An 18,872-nucleotide genomic window follows, 5' to 3' on the forward strand; every position below is an offset into this window, starting at 1 on the left:
GTTTGCTGCTAAGCATGTCTTGTTGGTTATTTGTTTGAGCGCGTTGTCCGCAGCTGTCCCCCCCTGCGTGTAACTTAAGCCGTGTGTTTTCAGCCTTGCTGCTGTTTCAGGCTTCCTCCTGGACAGCTCAAACACCCTCGGTCCGCTGCCTCTGGTTTTCAGTTGAAAAAAAGCCCTCTGCCTATAAAATGTCATTTATCCATCTGAAAAGCAGTCACGGATTAGACGCCGTCGTCTTTGTTGTGTCGAGCGTTTGATTATTGCTGTTAATTTTCAGCGCTTAAGCTCGCCTCGCTACTGTATCGTCTTATTCAAAGAGCGGCCCTATTTATCCATGCAGAGCAGGTGACAAAATTGATTTGCTTAATCTATGCAAAGGAGGATGGCGACATCGTCGGAAAAATTAATGAAAATATCGCTAAAAAAAAAAAAAAAACGTATCACCTTTAAACATTCCACGGATCAGGGTTATTATTTTGGAATGCTGTCTCCATTAATATAATTAATATTGTTTATATTTTAATCAGATGAAATATGAGACAGGCAGAAATAATTTCCTGTGAGGAACAAAATGTGTAATGGGGAAGAAAAAAGGTGTTTTAATGACTGTGTGAATGACGGAGAGGTGATGAGGCTTGAGCCACCGAGTGTGTGAATTAAGAAGGCTCTTGTGGGTATATTAGCTATGCAGAACACACCTTGAATTGCATTTGTTGGGTCAGGCCGATTCTTTTATTTATTGCGAGGATCTCCACAGATCCGGGCAGGAGTCCTCATTGCTCCTTTGAAAGTACGGAGCATTTATGCAGGGAAAATGATAAAACATTTATTACTAGAGAGGAGGTAATATGCATAATTTATGCTGTTTTTAGCACAATCATTAGTGATATTCATGATAGATTTTTTTTTCTTTTCTTTTCTTGTGTCTGCTCCCCTCTGCTTTTCATATCTAATAGATGCCGGTGAAATTAATTTAATATCTTTCATTTATTTGTCTACGTTAAAATTGAGGCTTAAGACGTCTGGAGCATTTGATTTCAGCTCTCTGGCCACAGTAATTGTGCTCTGGGGATGACGGCACTAAATGTTTCAAATGTCACAAAAATAATTGAATATCATAAGTTTGATTAAAAAAGAGAGAATTAAAAAAAAAAAATAGACAATATGTGTTGTGTGCCTTTTTTTCTTCTTCTTTAAGAAGCCTCGCAGGCAAATTTTATTTAGCTTCAGTTAAGGACGAAGACCATTGTAGCGTTCGTCACGGGTTGGTACCATGTGATTTGTTACACTCCCCCTCCTCTCCTCGTCTCCGAGACCCAATTTTAATTTTGCATGATTAGCTGTGCGTCATTAAGCAACTTCATTCAGTCGAGACGCAGCGTAAAACTCTGACGACAGGGGATATTTTAGGAGACTATGAGTGTGTGCAGGAACGAGGTCAAAAAACACACGTGGTTTATTACACATTCACACACATTTTATATGTTCATATATTTTATCTCAGCAGATTTCTTTCAAAATTATGATGGCTTCTAAATTATCACTTTAATTTAGGAATAGTTTCGATTTATTCTGTGTGATGATATTATGTTCAATAAAAATAAAAAAAAATAAAAATGACCCAACACCCCCGGTTTAAGCACAGAGACCGAGCATCTCTTTGTATTGCTTCATTTACACAATGAATGCATAATTTCTTGTGCATCTCCCTCTCCCTCCCCCATTAAATGCTTTAATTTGCAGAGAGGGACCGGGGCTTGATAATGGAATTTTTTTTTTTTTTTTTTTTTAAAGGGGGGGATTGTAACAAGAGCCTTAACCGGTGCCTCTTAATCACTTCTAGGTATTAAGTCATGATGCAGGAGTCGGCCAGTGAGACAATAAGCAACAGTTCAATGAGTCAAAATGGAATGAGCACCCTAAGCAGCCAATTAGATGCTGGCAGTAGAGATGGAAGATCAAGCGGTGACACAAGCAGCGAAGTAAGCACAGTCGAGCTGCTGCATCTGCAACAACAGCAGGTAAGTTGTGTTTCTCGCTCTCAGGGCTTCGATTCTCACTCACATGCAGGCATCGTGGCTCTTAACACCGTCTCTGTGAAAATGTAATCATGGACCGGACCTGCTTTTGGACTTGTGTTTTGTGTCATTTTGTTTATTTATTTATTGATTTGTTGTTTGTGTGCTTGTGGGATTTTTTTTTTTAGGGTGGCATTATTGTGGAATTTTTGTGGCAGCGTTGCCCTTGCTGAGAGAAGTACTTGTGTGAAGGTTGCACAAATGTTTTAAGATGTTTATTGGTTTTATTTGTATTTACTCGCCTGGGTGAATGGCATGCTGCATCCGAGGCCGTGCGTGTGTCAGGGAGAAGGGGGGGAGTGAGGCACGGAATGAGCGAGTGTACATGCATGCCGGGATTTTGGCTTTTCCAGCAGAGGGCATCCTAACTCGACAGAGACTTTTTAAACGAGGCCTCTTTTTACCGTGCCGTCTTGCACTTACAGCGCTGCCGCTGCTTATATACAATCATACTCGATTTTACATGCAAAAACTTTGTACAGGGTTGTTGTTTTCATTTTAGAAAGAAAGAGTGTGTAATGAAGAATGGGTATTAAGTGCAGTAAATGTGTGTGTGTGTGACCACAGTGGGTTGCTTTGGATGTCAGCAGATCAGGCGAGTGCTGCCGAGGCTCCATTCACTGACTGATGGCTTTGACAGCTCACCAAAAGCTCAGTGTTGAGGGTCAGGCTGAACTGCCAGAGAGGTTTAGGGCACTGTGTGTGTGTGTCTGTGTGTGTGTGTGTGAGAGAGAGAGAGAGAGAGAGAGAGAGAGAGATTTCATCAAAATATTTTTATCACATTTTCAGTTGTTTGCATGTGGTCCAAGTTTTCATGTTTTGTATTAATGCATTCACCACTTTTTCTAATATATTCTAATATTTTCTAGAAATCTATTTTATGCTTCTGTAATAGTTTATAGTTTATAGTTTAGTTTATCCGTATTTGTGTGTGTTTATGTGTAATTTATGTGAGTGCGTGAAGCATTGTTGCAGTCTTATAGGGATCCATGGGGGCCCCCGTAACCACCTACACACACACACACACACACACCAGCTGGTGATTACAACAGCACCCCGACACCATGGCCTCTCCTCCCATTCATCATCACAGCTCCCGTCTCTCTCTCTCTGTCTCCATCTTTGTCTCTCCCTCCACACACGTCTGATTGGGGTCAACCCCCTCTCTCTCATTACTGTCCTCTGTTTTAACCTGCATGCGCACACACACACACACACACGGCAGCTTGTGTGCATTTAGTTTCAAATATTTCAAGCATAACATAAGACAATATGGCTATAGTTGATTTATGACTTTGAAATCTAATAATAATAATAATAATAATAATAATAATAATAATAATAATAATGATAGTGCTTTTTCAGGCAGCAGGAGTGAACAAACAAAAGTTGACAATGTGGACGATTTTTGCCATGGATTAAAATGAGCGCTCCAGCTAACAGGCCTCCAGAGGCTTTTTAAAGAGAGGCCAGGTGCTGTTAACTTCACACACTTCCTGCGCCTTGCTCGCCCATTCTCCATAGGTCTTTCATGCACACACACACACACACACACACACACGAGTGAGGCAGACAATACCTACACATTTAATAACATTACCACGCTTTCTATTAGTGTCCTTTGACTCTGTGTGTGTGTGTGTGTGTGTGTGTGTGTGTGAAATCTTGTTTCATTCATTTAAAACTTTAGGTAAGAGAAAATGTTGGATTTTTAAAATAATAATAATAATAATAATAATAATAATAATAATAATAATAACAATAATAATCTTTGTCATATTATAATTATTATTACTATTATTATTATTATTATTATTATTATTATTATTATGTGTTGTTCAGTGTAGGCATGAAAGTTATTACATATCTGTAATAAAAAGTGCTATATCGGCATCCAAAACTTTGCTCTCTTGAGTATAACAGCCAACTTTGCTACCAGATCACTTTTCCATTCCTAGATTTTCTCGGTGCTGAATATTTTTCTGTTTGCTGTTGTGTTTGTCTCTATAAAAAGTCTCTAATATTAATTTGGCCAGGCTTGTGTGTCATGATGTGTTATTGAGAGTCTTCTAATTCTTATTAACACTGTTAATAGTGTCTCTAGTGTGTCTTATTTTGATGAAAACAATAATTAGACTTCAAATATTTTCTGAATTGAATTTTTTAAGAAAGGCTCAGTGTTGCAGGGGGAATAATAAAAATGCCTTCTGCAGTTAATAATTATTGATTATAAGCCAGCGTTGAGTAGCTGTTTTAATGTATGGTAATGATAATGTGGATACATCAAGGCTTTACATTGATCTGAAGATCCATATAGTAATGTACTGTAATGGAGCTGTTAGACGATTACTTTGATCTACAATGCATGCGTTTTATTGCACAGATTGATGGCTTAGGGAGAATTATGCTTTAACTTAATCGGTGGCCTTCCTCGTTGGAGTGCCACGGCTCTGCTCTGGGCGCCTTCAGAGTCAGAGACCTCCTGGTCTCGTTTACGACGTACGGGAGCAGCAGCCAAACTCAGCCATCCAGTTAGTCTTTTTCATTTCAGAGCAAACCCTGCTTCCTCTCACTTTCTTCCTGCTGTATTAGTCCCAGTTGTGCTCAGAATGACGATTAAACTCCAGTCTCTGTTCTTTGTCCAGTTCTGGAGCAGATTGAGACTGTTTGATAAAGTTGTGTTGGTTTTTATGAAGGCCATATCCAGATGCAGAGGACACGGTTGCTTCTTTTTTTTTCTTTCTTTCTTTTTTTTTTTATGTTTTATTCCATGCCCACAGTTAGAGTATGGCGCCTGTAAGTCACTAGCCCAATGTAAAAGTGACAGCAATTAACCCGACATTTTAGCTTGAGGAGAATTTAAGATGAGATATATGACAGCCGATGTCAGCCATTTTTTTTTATTCTTCTCCAGGTTTAAGAGCAAATGAAATTGGAGGTAGCATCACGGCTAAGGAAAGCCACTTGGGAGGTGGTGTTGGGGGGCTACTGGGTAGAGGAGGGGGGTGCGAGTGAAAATGAAGGCGCTAACTATTAATAGAAGTGTTTCATATTTGCAGCACTGACTTTAACCTTTCCTTTAGATTTGTCTTCACTTTAATTATCCTCTTTGGTTCATTGCCATGTCCACAATTTTGCTTCAATTTTGAAGTAAACTGGACCACTGTTATTTAAAAAGGCTGCAATCACCGTCACGTAACAGGCTAACAGCCAGGCTTTATTGAGTACATTGTGTTGCAGCTGGGAGAGATGAGGGTCTCTAGGGCTCGGGTGTCTGTTATTCAGGGGGAAAGTAAGGTGAAGGCAGCACACGGGCGTTCTCCATACTTCTGTCTCCGTCACCCTCCTCGTTCTCAGAGCCGTCCACAGGGAGAGCACAGAGAGCACAACATCTCCAGGCTGGATGATGAAGGCCTCTGCTGCTCATCAACCAAATAAAAGCCCCTGTGATGCAAATAGCGCTTTGCCCTTGAGCATAATTTAAAGAGATAATCACCCCTGGAGTCTCGGCCGTGCCGATAGGCTGGGCGAGGTGACTCTCTCATTTACACTCCAACTCTGAAGCTCATTAGCTTTATCACACCGGCCCAAGCCTGCACCACTTCAGAGTGTAAATAACACACACACCCCGGGACATACACCGGCATATTCACCTTCTCAAGAAAGCAAGAGTAAATCTCAGATCAAAGGAAAATAAAATGACGAACAAGGCCTTTTCCATAGAGCGTATTTCATTTTTCTTTTGCTGGGCCGGCGTGCCGTACGAGTGCCCATGGCTCACATGACGTATTTATTGTGCTCTCCATTTCATTGTTAACATTTCACTATCTTCAGATGGTCCCTTCTGTATAGTACATTGAAGCTTGACATATAGAGTCGTCGTCCTCCAGGCGATGACACAGTAAGATATAGGACAGTGAATGACAGTGTTGCATGCGTTTGCTCCTCTCCCCAGACAACGCTGCGTTTTATTTTATTATCACACACACATCATATACACACATGCTCATGCGCATTCGCTTTTTCCAGTGCTCTGGCCACAAACCTGGAGTGGTCATCTGTGTTTAAGGTATATTACATGTGGCTGCATGGAATTTACAGTGCAGCCTCTGTAGTAACTCCATTTCACATAAGGTTCTCCTGAGACCCTGTGAAATGTCAAGCTACAGTTCTGAAAGAGACATGGAAGGAGGGACAGGATGAGAGAGAGAGAGAGAGAGAGAGAGAGAGAGAGAGGGAGGAAAAGACAGAGTGTGAGATAGAGTCAGAGTGAAATCTGCTGGAAACAAACACTTACTACCATTTTATGCTTGAGCAGCTCTGTGCCATTGCGACGAAGAGCGGCGCAGGTCAAAGACAATCACAGGTGCAGCACACACACACACACACACATATATAAAATAAACCTTGTGGCTAGTGACTATGTAAAAGATAAGATAGCTTCAGCTAGTGCTTTTCTCTTCAGGACTGTTTATATATTGGGGTTTAGCATGCAGCTCTATGCACTATCACTGTTTATGTGACCCTGTGGGTTATATTTAGTGATTAGGGTTAATCTCGATGGGTAAATAAAACTCAAACAGGCAGCCCGGGTCAAGATCAATGACCACTTCTCAACTCATTTCCTTTTATGCCTCCTAACTGCCCTGCCTGGGGAAATTAATGACACAGGATCTATAGAGCCTTAACGGCCGAGGCTGCTGTCTGCCCTCAGTAGCCGAGCAGTTATACACTGACCCATCCCATTAAAGAACCGTCTTAAAGGAACAGCGCTTGAATCGCACGATAGAGCTCGCGCCTGAAACACATCATTTTTTCCCCCCCTTCTTCCAGGCTTCCTACACTTGTGCATACGTTAGAGTAATGCAAAAAATAGCGCACTGGGTCCCTGCAGGATGAGGGGCTATTCTGAACAAGTTTTTTTTTCTTCAAGCCTTTGACAGCCTGTGACACTGCTATCCATTTAACAGAGCTTAAAAAACCCACATATGCATATGCCGAGCGTCTTAAGCTGACAACCAAGAGGCAGGATTTGCTAGATTTGCTAGAAGGCAGCTTTGGAGCCTTGTGAATTTAACAAGCATGTCTAGTATTACAGTTTCTCTGTGCTTCAGCCATGAATAGTAACAAATCAGCCTGTGAAACGCCTGCCCAGGGATGTTTGTGCGTGCGTTTTCCTTCTCTGACAAATATTAAAATGATGTAAATCTGGTTAAGGAGGTGGGAAGGCAGGGATGCTAGAAGTTTATTCCTCATTCTTCCTTTCCTCTTCCTTCTCTCTCCTATCCTGCTCTCTCTCTCTCTCTCTCTCTCGTCCTCTCTTTCCTCTTTTCACTGTTTACTATGCACCACATGCCAGTTGTTGCCGCTTCACACTTGAATATTTCAATTACATATTGTGGAAAGAGTGAACGAAAGTGTGTGTGTGTGTGTGTGTGTGTGTGTACGTGTATACATGTGTGTACAGCTCACAGCCCACTGATCCCAGACGGTGAATACATATGTAAGAGAGCCTCTCAGCTTGCACCTCTTTGGGGCTTTCGAACAAATGTGGTAAATAAGCCTGGCTTCACCTCACAAATACACAAGAGGCTTTTCAAACACACGCATGTGTCACTTAGCCTGCGATTTCCCTCTTTCTCTGTGGGTGTTTTGTGGTAAGGGCTCGTAGGGCTGTTTTTGAAGTGGGGATGGTTCTCATTTGCGTCTTCTTTAGTGCTGTCACTATGGACAGGACATCTTTATCCTCATTCCACAGTAAAGTAGTGTCAACACACACACACACACAGGCACACACACAAAATGAAGCTTACTGTACGCACTCATACACTAGCCCTCTGGCCTCCCACTGTGCCACTGTACCAGCACACTGAGGGTGTGTGTGTGTGTGTGTGTGTGTGTGTGTGTATTATGCGATAAGGAAACATTGTCATCATATGCACTGCATGTATTAATGTTGTATGTGATGCTTCATGGTTGACTTGAAGCTAAGCTGATATTGGTTTCACGCTTGAGTCTTCCAGTGCCCGCTCCGTTTCAATTGAAATGTGATTGTTATTGCCGAGTATTTACCAGAAGTTATTTGATGTATGTTACCGCGGAATGAATTTGCCTGCTAGGCCGTATTGCACTTGTGCATAAATTGTGGCCTCTTTCTCCTCAGAAATAATTCCACATTTAACCAATCGTAACACACGTGGAACAGTATATGTTTTTTATTCTAAGATGATAAAATATAAAATAATACTAAACACATCATTTTAGACCGTAGCCAATACAAAGATAATTATTAATTGTGTATTAATGTATTAATTATCTAACAAGATAACTAACTGCCAGTAAACTAGTTTGTATGTAAGATTTTCTGTATTCGAGTTTTGATTTTCTATATTCAAAACAATTTATTTCATAGACAAATTGAATTAAATTTAACATAACCAATATTATCTAATAAAACTGTATAAATATAGAACTAAACTAAATTAAATATAAAACTTAACCCTAAAATGATGAAATGAATTTTTTTCTTTCTTTTTTGTGCAGTTTTTATTTATTTATTTATGTATGTATGTATGTATGTATGTATGTATGTATGTATGTATTTATTTATTTAGTTGTCATTTTCAAATTCATTTTTTTCTAAATGCCACTTTATTGCTTTGCTGGCATTTTGTTCATAAATCTTTAGGTATTGTGGTGAAATGTTTGTAATATTACCTGCACTTATATTTGGTCCGAAAAATGATTTTTGGCCCAAAACACCAAATCAGCTATGTAAAAATCAGACCCCCAGTAAAAGTCAACTTTCATACTGTAAGTAAGGCTAAAAATCATGTTCTGAGTGCAGAGTTACTAAAGACTGTCAGAAAATTCAATTCACACTGCCTTCACATTTGAATCACACATGGTAGAATCTACAAAAATGAATCAGCTCCACACAACCACGTGGTGGTCACCTTTATTTCACTAATTCGTATAACTCTGTATTGAACGATGCCAGTTGTAGACGTGTAATAATGGACTCATCTGTCCTCTGACCATCACTGATGAAGGTGAAATGCTTCACTCAGCGGCTTTTATACTCTCCCATACCTGCACTCAGTGGCCGCACTATGAATAATGTGTCATTTCTTTTTGATGGAGATTGTAGTCAAAGGGTTTTTTTTTATTAAGCAGTATAATTGTGCTGATCTCGTCTGGAGTGCTTTGGAAGGAGTGATCATGCTTTTGGCACATTTATCAAAGCACAGAAAAAGAAAATGTGGGAAAAAAAAGAAAAAAAAAGGAAGCGGGTTGCTTCTCATATTGGCAGACTAAGTGAACGACACAGTGATAAATTTTCTTGTTAGGAGAAATTACATCCACTAACTTGAGCTACTTCAGCATGAAATTGAAAAAGAAGCATTTCTTCTGAATTTCCATTCTTGATTCAATGAAAGATGTAGATTAGCTCTTGGGTTGGGGTTGGGGGATGAGTGGGCAGCTCGGAGGAATGAAAGTGAAAGAGTATGACTTTATTCACGCTGTGTTCCTCGTGAGCCTGGCGTGGCACAGCCGTTGTTTATGGAGGCGGTTGTGGGCTGATTACAGCATTTATAAGTGCCGTGAGGACAGAGTGAACACGTATGTTTGTCTATGAGGGCATGTATGCATGTGGATGCACTGGATACATCTTAATTAGTGTGTACACCATCACCTGCCTCACAGTTCTCTCTATCTCTCGCTCTCTTTGTGTAAAGCAGCGCTGATTGATAGATGCTACATGTCAGTTTGGGAGATAACAGTATCTCATTCAGCTCTCTGGAAAGGTCAGGCATGTGCTGTAATCAGAATATTCACAAGACAAGCACACAGATCACAAGCGTGCACATGGTGTGTGCTAGATTGTACTCCACAGCCTCATAAGTATCTAAGCCAGCGCTGACGGAGATGCATTGGCCCTCCGCCGCCTAGATGCAGTGCTATTAACTCCGCTGATCTTTGGTGGAGCCGTGCGCTCATTCAGATGGACTGGAGAGATCCATCACTCTGGCTGGATGATCCAGTGGCCCGCTGCGGTCTAATGATAGCCCGACGCTCAGGTAAATGGACTGAAAACAATAGTTTGTCTTCACCTGGAGTGCAGACAAGATCAGCTCTTTCTTGTACTGTATTTGTTGAACTCTATCTCATTTCATGCTGGTCATTTTTTCCCCCCAGCGCACCAAGAGTGATAAAGTTGAAGCGTGTTTTGCTCTCCTGTGCAGGGCTGAGCACATATTTCTTCAGTAAGGGGACGCACGCAATAACTTTGACGCATTTGGGGAGATCACCTACCGCATTGCTCTCTGAGGTCAGAGCCACGGTAATTAAGGTTAAGGTATTTACATCTGAGAGCTGGGAGCCGCTTGATCGACCCCATTGGGTAACAGTGTACGAGCAGTGGCTCAGTCGTACCGACACAGACACACACTATTGACCCACAGATTGAGTGTCTCCATGTGTGTGGCTTGGCCATCATCACACACACACACGGCTTCCCCTGCACACATGAACACAAATGTTTCATTTAATAGAGATAGCGAGAAAGCTTGTGTTAATAAGTGAAGAGTTCAATACAATGAATCACCGTTAATTGCCATCAGAGAAGACGGACAGCATGCATGTGTCTCGCAGGTTTAAACAGATTTATAAATTAATGAAGCATGAATTCACCTCAGCATCGTGTTCGTTTGTACGAGTGTGTGTTCATCACAACAGTTGTGGTAATGTTATACACACAGAGGACAAAGTCTTCTTCAGTTGATGCTGCTGTAAGATTGGCGGCTTCTCCCCACGCCACAGCATGTCTGCTGTTCGCCTCTGGCCGTGTACTTTGCTGCGTGTGAACCGCTTAACAGGCCCTTGTCAATGAATACAAGACAGAAAAGTGAGAACCTCAGAAAACAGCTTCATCCAGCTCATGGAACCCACTGGTCGGTGAGTGAATGCATACGCCGTGCTTTCATTTTTTCCACTGGCCTCTCTTTAAATGAAGTGCAGAGTGCTTTCTCTCTCCCTTTAATGCAACATTTATTAAGAGGTATTCCTCCAACTGTGTGGCGCTCATCGGCATGGAACTGTGAAAAGAGATGGATCATAATCACTTGAAGGGCAAACAGAGCGGATCAAGTGCACACTAGGACGAAGGGGAAGTGGGTGTCGCCGGCTCACTTCTTCTTCCTCCGTCTATTGCCCCCTCTTTTTTTTTTTTTTCTCTTACTGCCTTTCTCTTATTCTTGCACACGTGTTGATGGTATAAGTGAAAAGCTCTGCTCTCTATTTCTTTTTCAGCAGATATAGCAGATAGTCAGGCCCTCAGTTGTGGCTGTGTAAAGGACTTCTCTTAGAGGAGGCAGATAAAAGAGCTGTGAATGGCCCTGCGCGTCACCTTATCTAAACCCCAGTGCTATACAACTGTTGAAAGTGAGGGCTTTACTAAAGCCAGTCAAAGTGCACGGGGGATATATTGAATTTCATAAGCGAGAGAGCGAGACACACTGAGACAATATTCCCATAGAGAGAAGAGACTGAGACAGACTCTAGTGTGCTTACTTATACAGTGAGTAAAACTGGTCAAGCTTACAGTATATAACAGTGAGTGAGTCTGAGTGCAGTGCTAGTAATTAGCAGCAGTAATGGTGACTGGGAGGCCAGGGGTCTCTTTCCACCATCACTGCACTATTTGTTGCTCTATTTCTATGGGTTACAGATGTTGTTTTGAGTGCAGGGCCCCTACAGCCTAATTCTCTCCACAGGTTGCTGGCAATACTGTAAACTATTATGCGTGCTCCATCACATACGTGTGGCGCGGACTTGCGAGAGCCATCCATAACAGTGTCTGCATGAAGCGGGAAGTGTATGAATGTTTGTGGTTGCAGTGAACGATGGAAGCTCATTCTGTTTGGCCTGTTATTGCTGGCAGGGCTTCCGCAACGAGAGCCTGCTGGAGTCACTCACTCACACACACACACATACATACACACACACACACACACACACACAAAACTGTTGGCACAGAGACACATGCATATGTGTGCGCACACACACACATACACACTCTCACCCTGATGGGTTGAACAGACCCATGTTTTGTCTTCTCACACTTGGAAAAATAAGTGTGAGGTTACACAATGAGGCAGTCTTTTTTTTTCTCCTCTCCACTTTGTCTCTCCCTCCCTTCCTCCTCTAAATGCACTGCTTCCTGGGGTAGAAATGACTGAATTCATCTCCAATTCACCAGGGAGGACTGTGCTATGCCTCTCTGTTTACAGTGGCAGAAAGTTAATATAAATTTTCATCAGAAGGGGAAGTTTACACATATGATTCTATTTGTCCTTCATTATTAGCACCTGAGTCTGGGCTGAGGAAGCATAATTGTCTACAGACACAGGCCAAATAGATGCAAGGGAAAGGCAAATAAGCACACCCCAAAATAATTTTATGGTTGTGTGTTACAATCCTTCTCCCTGGGATCCTTAATCTAGAAAATCAATAAACAAGTAGAGAGAAAGACAGTTGGAGAGAGAAAGAAAAGGGGGAAAAAAGAAAGAAAGAAAGAAAGAAAGAAAGGAAGGAAGAACGAGAGATCTGAGAGCATAGAGTGAGGGGGAATACATAAATAAGAAATGGAGGCATTGAAGGAGAAAGTGGAAGATGGGTAAGGGGGGGGCACAAAAGAAAGGAATAGAGTGAGAGACAGAAAGAGGGAAGAAAAGTAGTAGCAGCGGCCAGAGAAACACACAGAAGCCCATTGTTCTGCTGGTTAGCTCCCGCTCCGGCCTGCAGTCGAGGCAGATTCTCCATGGACCGGCCACACTCTGTTGATTTATTGAGTCATACATAAAAATGCTCATTATCCCCACATCCTTTTCTCTTGTCTGGGAAGCGTGACATTCAGTTGGAGAAAAACATGCTGAAAAACAGCCTGATTTCCACAAGCACTCTGATATCTGTTCTCTCTCTCTCTCTCTCTCTCTCTCTCTCTCTCTGTCTCACTTTACTCATATTTCTGACTTGTATTTTTGTTTCCCTGCCCCTCCAGTGGCAATAGCTCAGTTAGCACACCGTTATTGGTCAGGCTGTAGACTTCAGGATGTATCGGATCGGAGAGCATTAAGGCTTATACTCAGCAGCATCTCCTCTCACTTGTTTATTTCTAGCTTTGCCTCTATGAGGGTTGGGATACTTTTAATCAGCCAGAAAAAAACTAAGGGCACAAAAGTACCAGAAGTTTTGCCACCAAAAATTAAAACTATATATTTTCCATCAGCAGTTTAACCAATTGCACTAATTTTTAAGATCTGTACCAATAACCCACTTATACTTAAGGCAGGGGTAGCATTACAGTTTGCTTCTGATTAGTTAGATTGTTTATCACGACATGTGGTGCATAGTGTACCAAAAATTAAAATAGTCTGGGTAGTTGGTGCTGTTTATGCAATGAAAACTATTACTGTGTGGCTTATTTCTGAATCTACACAAACAATTCATTTCATGTTCATTTTGCTCCTCAAACACAGTATGAACAAACCATTTTTTTTCGCTTGCTGATTATGTTATTAGCCCTAATGAACTTTAAAAAGGCATGTGTCTTTTCCTCAGAAATATTATTGCAGGAAATATAAGCCGGTATATACAAAAATGATAACTCAGACAAAGGATCAGTGTTATTCCAAACACATCTTCCATATGGGATTTAACTGCTGTGTCTATACTGTAGTTATGTCAACACGATAATCTCTTCAGATTATTTGGTAGAAATTAATTTGGTGGAAAATGAAGGTCTACAGTTTCTGATTCCTGATGGTTCTTGTTTTGTTCCCGTGAAGTAAAAGATAATTCCACTCTTTAAAAGCAAAGCCAGATTGGTGTCGGTTTCCAGTCTCTTAAATCTCTCAGGTATCTCTCAGTTCTTAAAAGCCACATCAATATTCAGTCTTCTCTCTTACTCTGTCTATTGCTTTTTGGAACTTTTGGTTGAACATTGAGCTTCTTTGCCATTGTTTCCACAAGCTTGTACGGATAGTTTTTCTGTAATCCCAGACTTATCTCCTACTCCATCATGCTAGTTCTTTATCTATCTATTTTAGTGATGGCTATCGGGATCTAAAGACAGTTCAACTAAATTGTTCTTTCAAAATGTTTGATTAGAGGAACTTTAATATCCCACTAAACACTGTATTTTTCAGATGATTGCCTCACTGGGCCTTGCATTCCCAAGAACCTACATCACTTTGGATATATTTCCGTTCTCAAACAAATCAACTAGCTCTGACCCTCGGGAGGTAATTCATCTTGCATGCTATCTCATCCTTGTTTGTATTTTCTTTTAATACCTTTAGTCACAGCTATGGAGTCTGGATCGCGCTATTAAAGCATGGTTCATATGGTGGTCTGCAGGAATGGCGACATGTTTGTAATGATGTGCCAAACTGCGTCTGGCTGCTAATGTATTTCATGCTTGTTTTAGATCAGGGAATGGTTCTCACAAAGGTGCATTGTGATGTGTTTTTTTATTACTGATGTATTAAGTCTAAACATAGACCATACGTGGAGGGGGGGGGCGATAGCTGACATATGTTTCTTTCGTCTGTCTCTTTCTCCCTCTCCGGTGAGCTCTGCTCGGCTATTAATGTAGCCGGGGAGTGCCTGTGTAAACATTCGTGTTTCTCCCTCTGTTTCGCATAATAGTTACCCGTATCGGCTTTCTCCTGACCTCGCTATCTGAAACCAATTATAGCATATCCATTTGGCTGAAACTTATTTTCATAAGGATCCTGAGCTGGGTGCTTGTGTCCTGGTGTGTGTGTGTGTGTGTGCATGTGTGTGTGTTTGTGCACAGAATATGTGTGTGTTTCTTTTTCTCTTGGTCCTCAGAGATGGATATCAACATCAAATATGTTCCTGAGTGCCTTGTTATTTATGTTCGAGCCAGGGATCTTGAGCTCCTAGCTCTGAGGAATGCAGCACATTGTGCTGTTTATACAATGTGTGCATTAATGGATGGGAGCTGGCATTTCTCTCACACAGCAACACATTCTGGGGGCTTGGGCTTTCAGTAAAGTTTTGATGGCTGGCATACTTTATGCATCAAAGTTAAAGTTCTATAGCAGCTGATGTGGATTCGTGCAGGGTTCTGTATGAACCTAACAATGGCTTTTGCATCAAGGTCACCTGGAATGGACCTCAGAGCAAATGTACAAATGTTTTCTGTGAATTATAAGTAATAATAAGTGGAAGAGGCAATGAAAAAAAGTCCTTCATTTTCATACTTGTAAGTCATGATTTAAAAAAAAAAAAAAAAATAGCTTAACCATGAACAATAAAAGGCACACGTGAATGATAGCAATAGCATCTAATGCAGAGTATGTCAGTTTGTTAAAAGAAAAGAAAAGGTACTTGTATGGACTGATATGATAGAACATCTGCAAGATTGACTAACATCTGCAATAAAACTTAAGAACACATATTTAGTGACTACACCAGCCATTTCTCGCTAGAAATAAAACACAGTTCCATATTTTACACCATTTTTGTCCATACTGGCTGTTATTGGAGCTGATGTACAGGATTATGAGATAATCCTGAGCTTATGAGCTCAGAAGGCAGTGTTATATGAGTAGGCAGCATTATTTACATTTCAGCATACCCATGTTATCATGCTGGAAAGAATTTTCTCTGTTTTGCATCTTTTGCACTGCAATAAATTGGTGTGAGGTCAACATAGCCAAAGCAAATGCGCTATTGGTCAGTGATTAGCATGTTCATGTTCTCCAAAATTGAACTTGACGCAGGATATGATATGAATTCCATTCCAATAAACACAGTTCTACTTGCGAAGTTTTGCTGACAAAAAAGCTAGCATGATTGGCTGGAGGAAGCTGATTGCGTTCTCCTGCACTCAGCACTTTCACTGTTTCTACTGAAGAAGCCATTAAAGTGTGGCACAATCCTGTACCTGTACCTTATTGAATAACTTCTTTGACTTTGTCCGTCTTCACCCAAGGACAGCGAGTCTGTATTGATCCCAGCTCAGATAAACATTTTCCCTCTGCTAATTGTTGTGCTAAGCCCATTAGGCAGCAGATAAAGCTCCACAATCACAATCAACGCTTGGATGGGCGTGAAATCTTGCACAATTTACAATCTCAACCTCAAATCTAAACCAGTAATGACCTGAGACCTGGAGCAAGTTTGGCTGTGGCTTCTAAGTCACTCATGCGTCCAGGAGCATCACCAGCACCGTAACTAATCAATCAATTCAACATTAAAATTGAGAGACCAGTAAGGCATTATGAATCCATGGGGCAGTGATATTTCCAGGCTCGAGAAAAAGCCAGAAACTGGCTATTTGTTAGGCATGCCTTGTTTGTTATTTGTTTGGAACTTGTAGACAGTGGGTCCACATGCTTCAGGCTGCAGTGGAGGGGATGTAAAGTACACCAGCAGTCTCTGCCACACCAGTGTCCCCTGAAGCATAAGGCCACATCAGCACGCTGCATCATGTGCATGTGTCTGAGGAGACAGATCGATGCTGTTAGGAGCTAGCGCCACTCTGTTGTGTTTGTTTACCGGGGGGCTCCGAGAGCCTGGCTCCTCAGAGCCACAGCCAGACAGACAGTGGCAGCTCCTTGCTCTCTCTTTTCATAATTGATCAGGGGGATGGCTGCCTTCCCAGAGGGTTAAGATGTGGCAACTTTTTTTTTTTCTCTCCTCCTCTCCCTCTTGTTCTCTCTCTCTTTTTCTCTCTCTCCCTCTCTGTCTCTCTCTCCCCATTCTCCTTCTCTTTCTCTTTCTCCCTCTCCCTGTTTGCTCAGCATCTCAATGCACTAGTTCAAACATTGTTCTCACCAGCTGGCAGAGCAGTGCCATATGCACATCCTGTCAAGGCAGCTGTTGTCATGGATACAGGCAAGCACCAGAAAATAAAACAACCCCTTGAATGTGCAAGAAGGAGTGTCACTCTTTATCTGAAGACGTTTTTTTTTTTCCTTCACTCACTCTTCACCTCGGCTGTGTCTCCACTTGAAGTAACACCTGTGACTGTATTGTGTTGTTTATTTATTTATTATCTCTTATTGTTGGAATTTTTGGGAGGTGTAGTTGTGAAAAGAGTCGCCTCACTAGACGTGGCTGTAGATACAGTTTTAGGAAAACACGTTGCATCATTTCATTGCTATCTTGCTATTGTCATCATTTTACTTTTACTCACAAAATAAAGCAAGATTTTTTCCTCTGGTTTCTCTGCCTTTGCTGCGTGTGTAACTTTGGGTAGCAGTCTTCCCCTCTAAGAAGGCACAGTAGGCAGCCAGTATGATTAGGCCTAGAAAGCCCATTTTCCCCTTCTGTGCTCATAAGCACGGCTAATGCACAGTGTAAAACCCCAGCTCCTTGTTAATTCACTCCTAAGGTAATCTGATGTTGATTTTGTCAACTTTAATTACAGCTTGTAGGAACACTTCACATTGCCTGCCTCTACTTCAAATTGATATTATGAATATGCAAATGGCCTGGTAATTTGCAGAGAAGTGGGTATTTCAGTTGAGCACACACTAGACAGGTCAATTCTACTGACGCGCTCTGTGGTTTTTTCACCCACACTTCATGGGTGCTTTAGACAAACTGTATTTATTCTTCATCACGGCTTCGTGGCTCATCATGAAAAATGTATAATATTTGCCCGATGTTCCAGGCTCCGTTTTAAAGCCAAAAGCAGGTAGGACTTGTGGGATTGCTATTGGATTATGCGCTTTTTGTTCCGTGTAAGTGTGTGTCGAGAGGAAGAAAGACATAAAAATCTCATTTTGCCACTCTCTTCCTACTCTCTTCGCAGGCCCTTCAAGCAGCAAGGCAATTACTCTTACAGCAACCAGGCAGTGGCCTGAAGTCTCCAAAGAACAACGACAAACAGCGTCCACTGCAGGTGAGCAGCTCCTTGTTAATCTCTTAAGTCCATCCATAATACATGGTGCTCTGGAAAAGATTTCCTCTGTTCCACTAGTCTGTTTGATTTGGCAATGTAATTCTGGACTTGTCACTGAAATTCTAAACCTGTCAGGGCTGCCGTTCTGTGAGGAAACACACACACACACACACACACAGACAAACAGACACAGGAGTGTGCACACACACACACACACACAAAGAGACAAACAGACACATCAGTACACACACACACACACACACATTTCTATAGTGAACTTTCTGCTTCTGTCAGGTTTTGTGAGATGGAGGATTTCACCTCAGGCTTGTCCTACTATGTGAGTATAGCACTGAGTGGAGAAGGCAGTCAGCAAATTTACTTGCTAACAAAGAATGAATAATAATGTTCATTCTGGCATTATGCATGTCACAAACACAGTGTGTTATTTGCAGTTGGGCATGATTACATTAATATGCATGCTTTCCAGGATAACCCATCCCTTACATAAAACCAACAGACTATTTACTTGCAGAAAAAAAAAATCCTTATATGAAAGACAGCCAGCTGCAGACTTTCCTATAATGTAGTGTATTCTAACTAGCTGCCATTTGAACTCCTCCAAGATAATTTGCCATATTGATTTCAGTTGCGCTCTATTTCTGTTGTCAGTGATTTGGTAAAGGTCATATGCTAGCGTTGTGCACAGTGCATTCCCTCCCACCAGAGCTGTTTACTTCATTGCTGTCAGAGAACATATTAGGCCATTTCTCTCACATCAGTACGATACAAATGCAGCCTTCATTTCCTTCTTAACATTATGTAAGCACTTGACATCTGCCGAGCTCTGTATT

At 41.4% G+C, this 18,872-nt stretch overlaps 1 protein-coding gene across 13 annotated transcripts in view; it reads left to right on the forward strand.

The window, feature by feature from the left end:
* The window catches only part of foxp2 (forkhead box P2), a 91,794-nt gene that overhangs the window by 36,875 nt on the left and 36,047 nt on the right, over positions 1-18,872 (forward strand). For 7 of the 13 annotated variants that reach the window (XM_058417436.1, XM_058417434.1, XM_058417430.1 and 4 more), the window contains 3 exons: positions 1,844-2,021; positions 14,288-14,383; positions 17,932-18,021. In XM_058417436.1, coding sequence (XP_058273419.1) covers positions 1,854-2,021; positions 14,288-14,383; positions 17,932-18,021 — 354 coding nt within the window. In that variant the 5' untranslated portion in view covers positions 1,844-1,853. Of the gene's footprint in view, positions 1-1,843; positions 2,022-14,287; positions 14,384-17,931; positions 18,022-18,315; positions 18,359-18,872 lie in introns of those variants that run through there. The other 6 variants (XM_058417442.1, XM_058417435.1, XM_058417441.1 and 3 more) reach the window with 4 other exon arrangements.

Source organism: Hemibagrus wyckioides, linkage group LG19 (assembly GCF_019097595.1).
Source record: "Hemibagrus wyckioides isolate EC202008001 linkage group LG19, SWU_Hwy_1.0, whole genome shotgun sequence".
Taxonomy (NCBI): Eukaryota; Metazoa; Chordata; class Actinopteri; order Siluriformes; family Bagridae; genus Hemibagrus; species Hemibagrus wyckioides.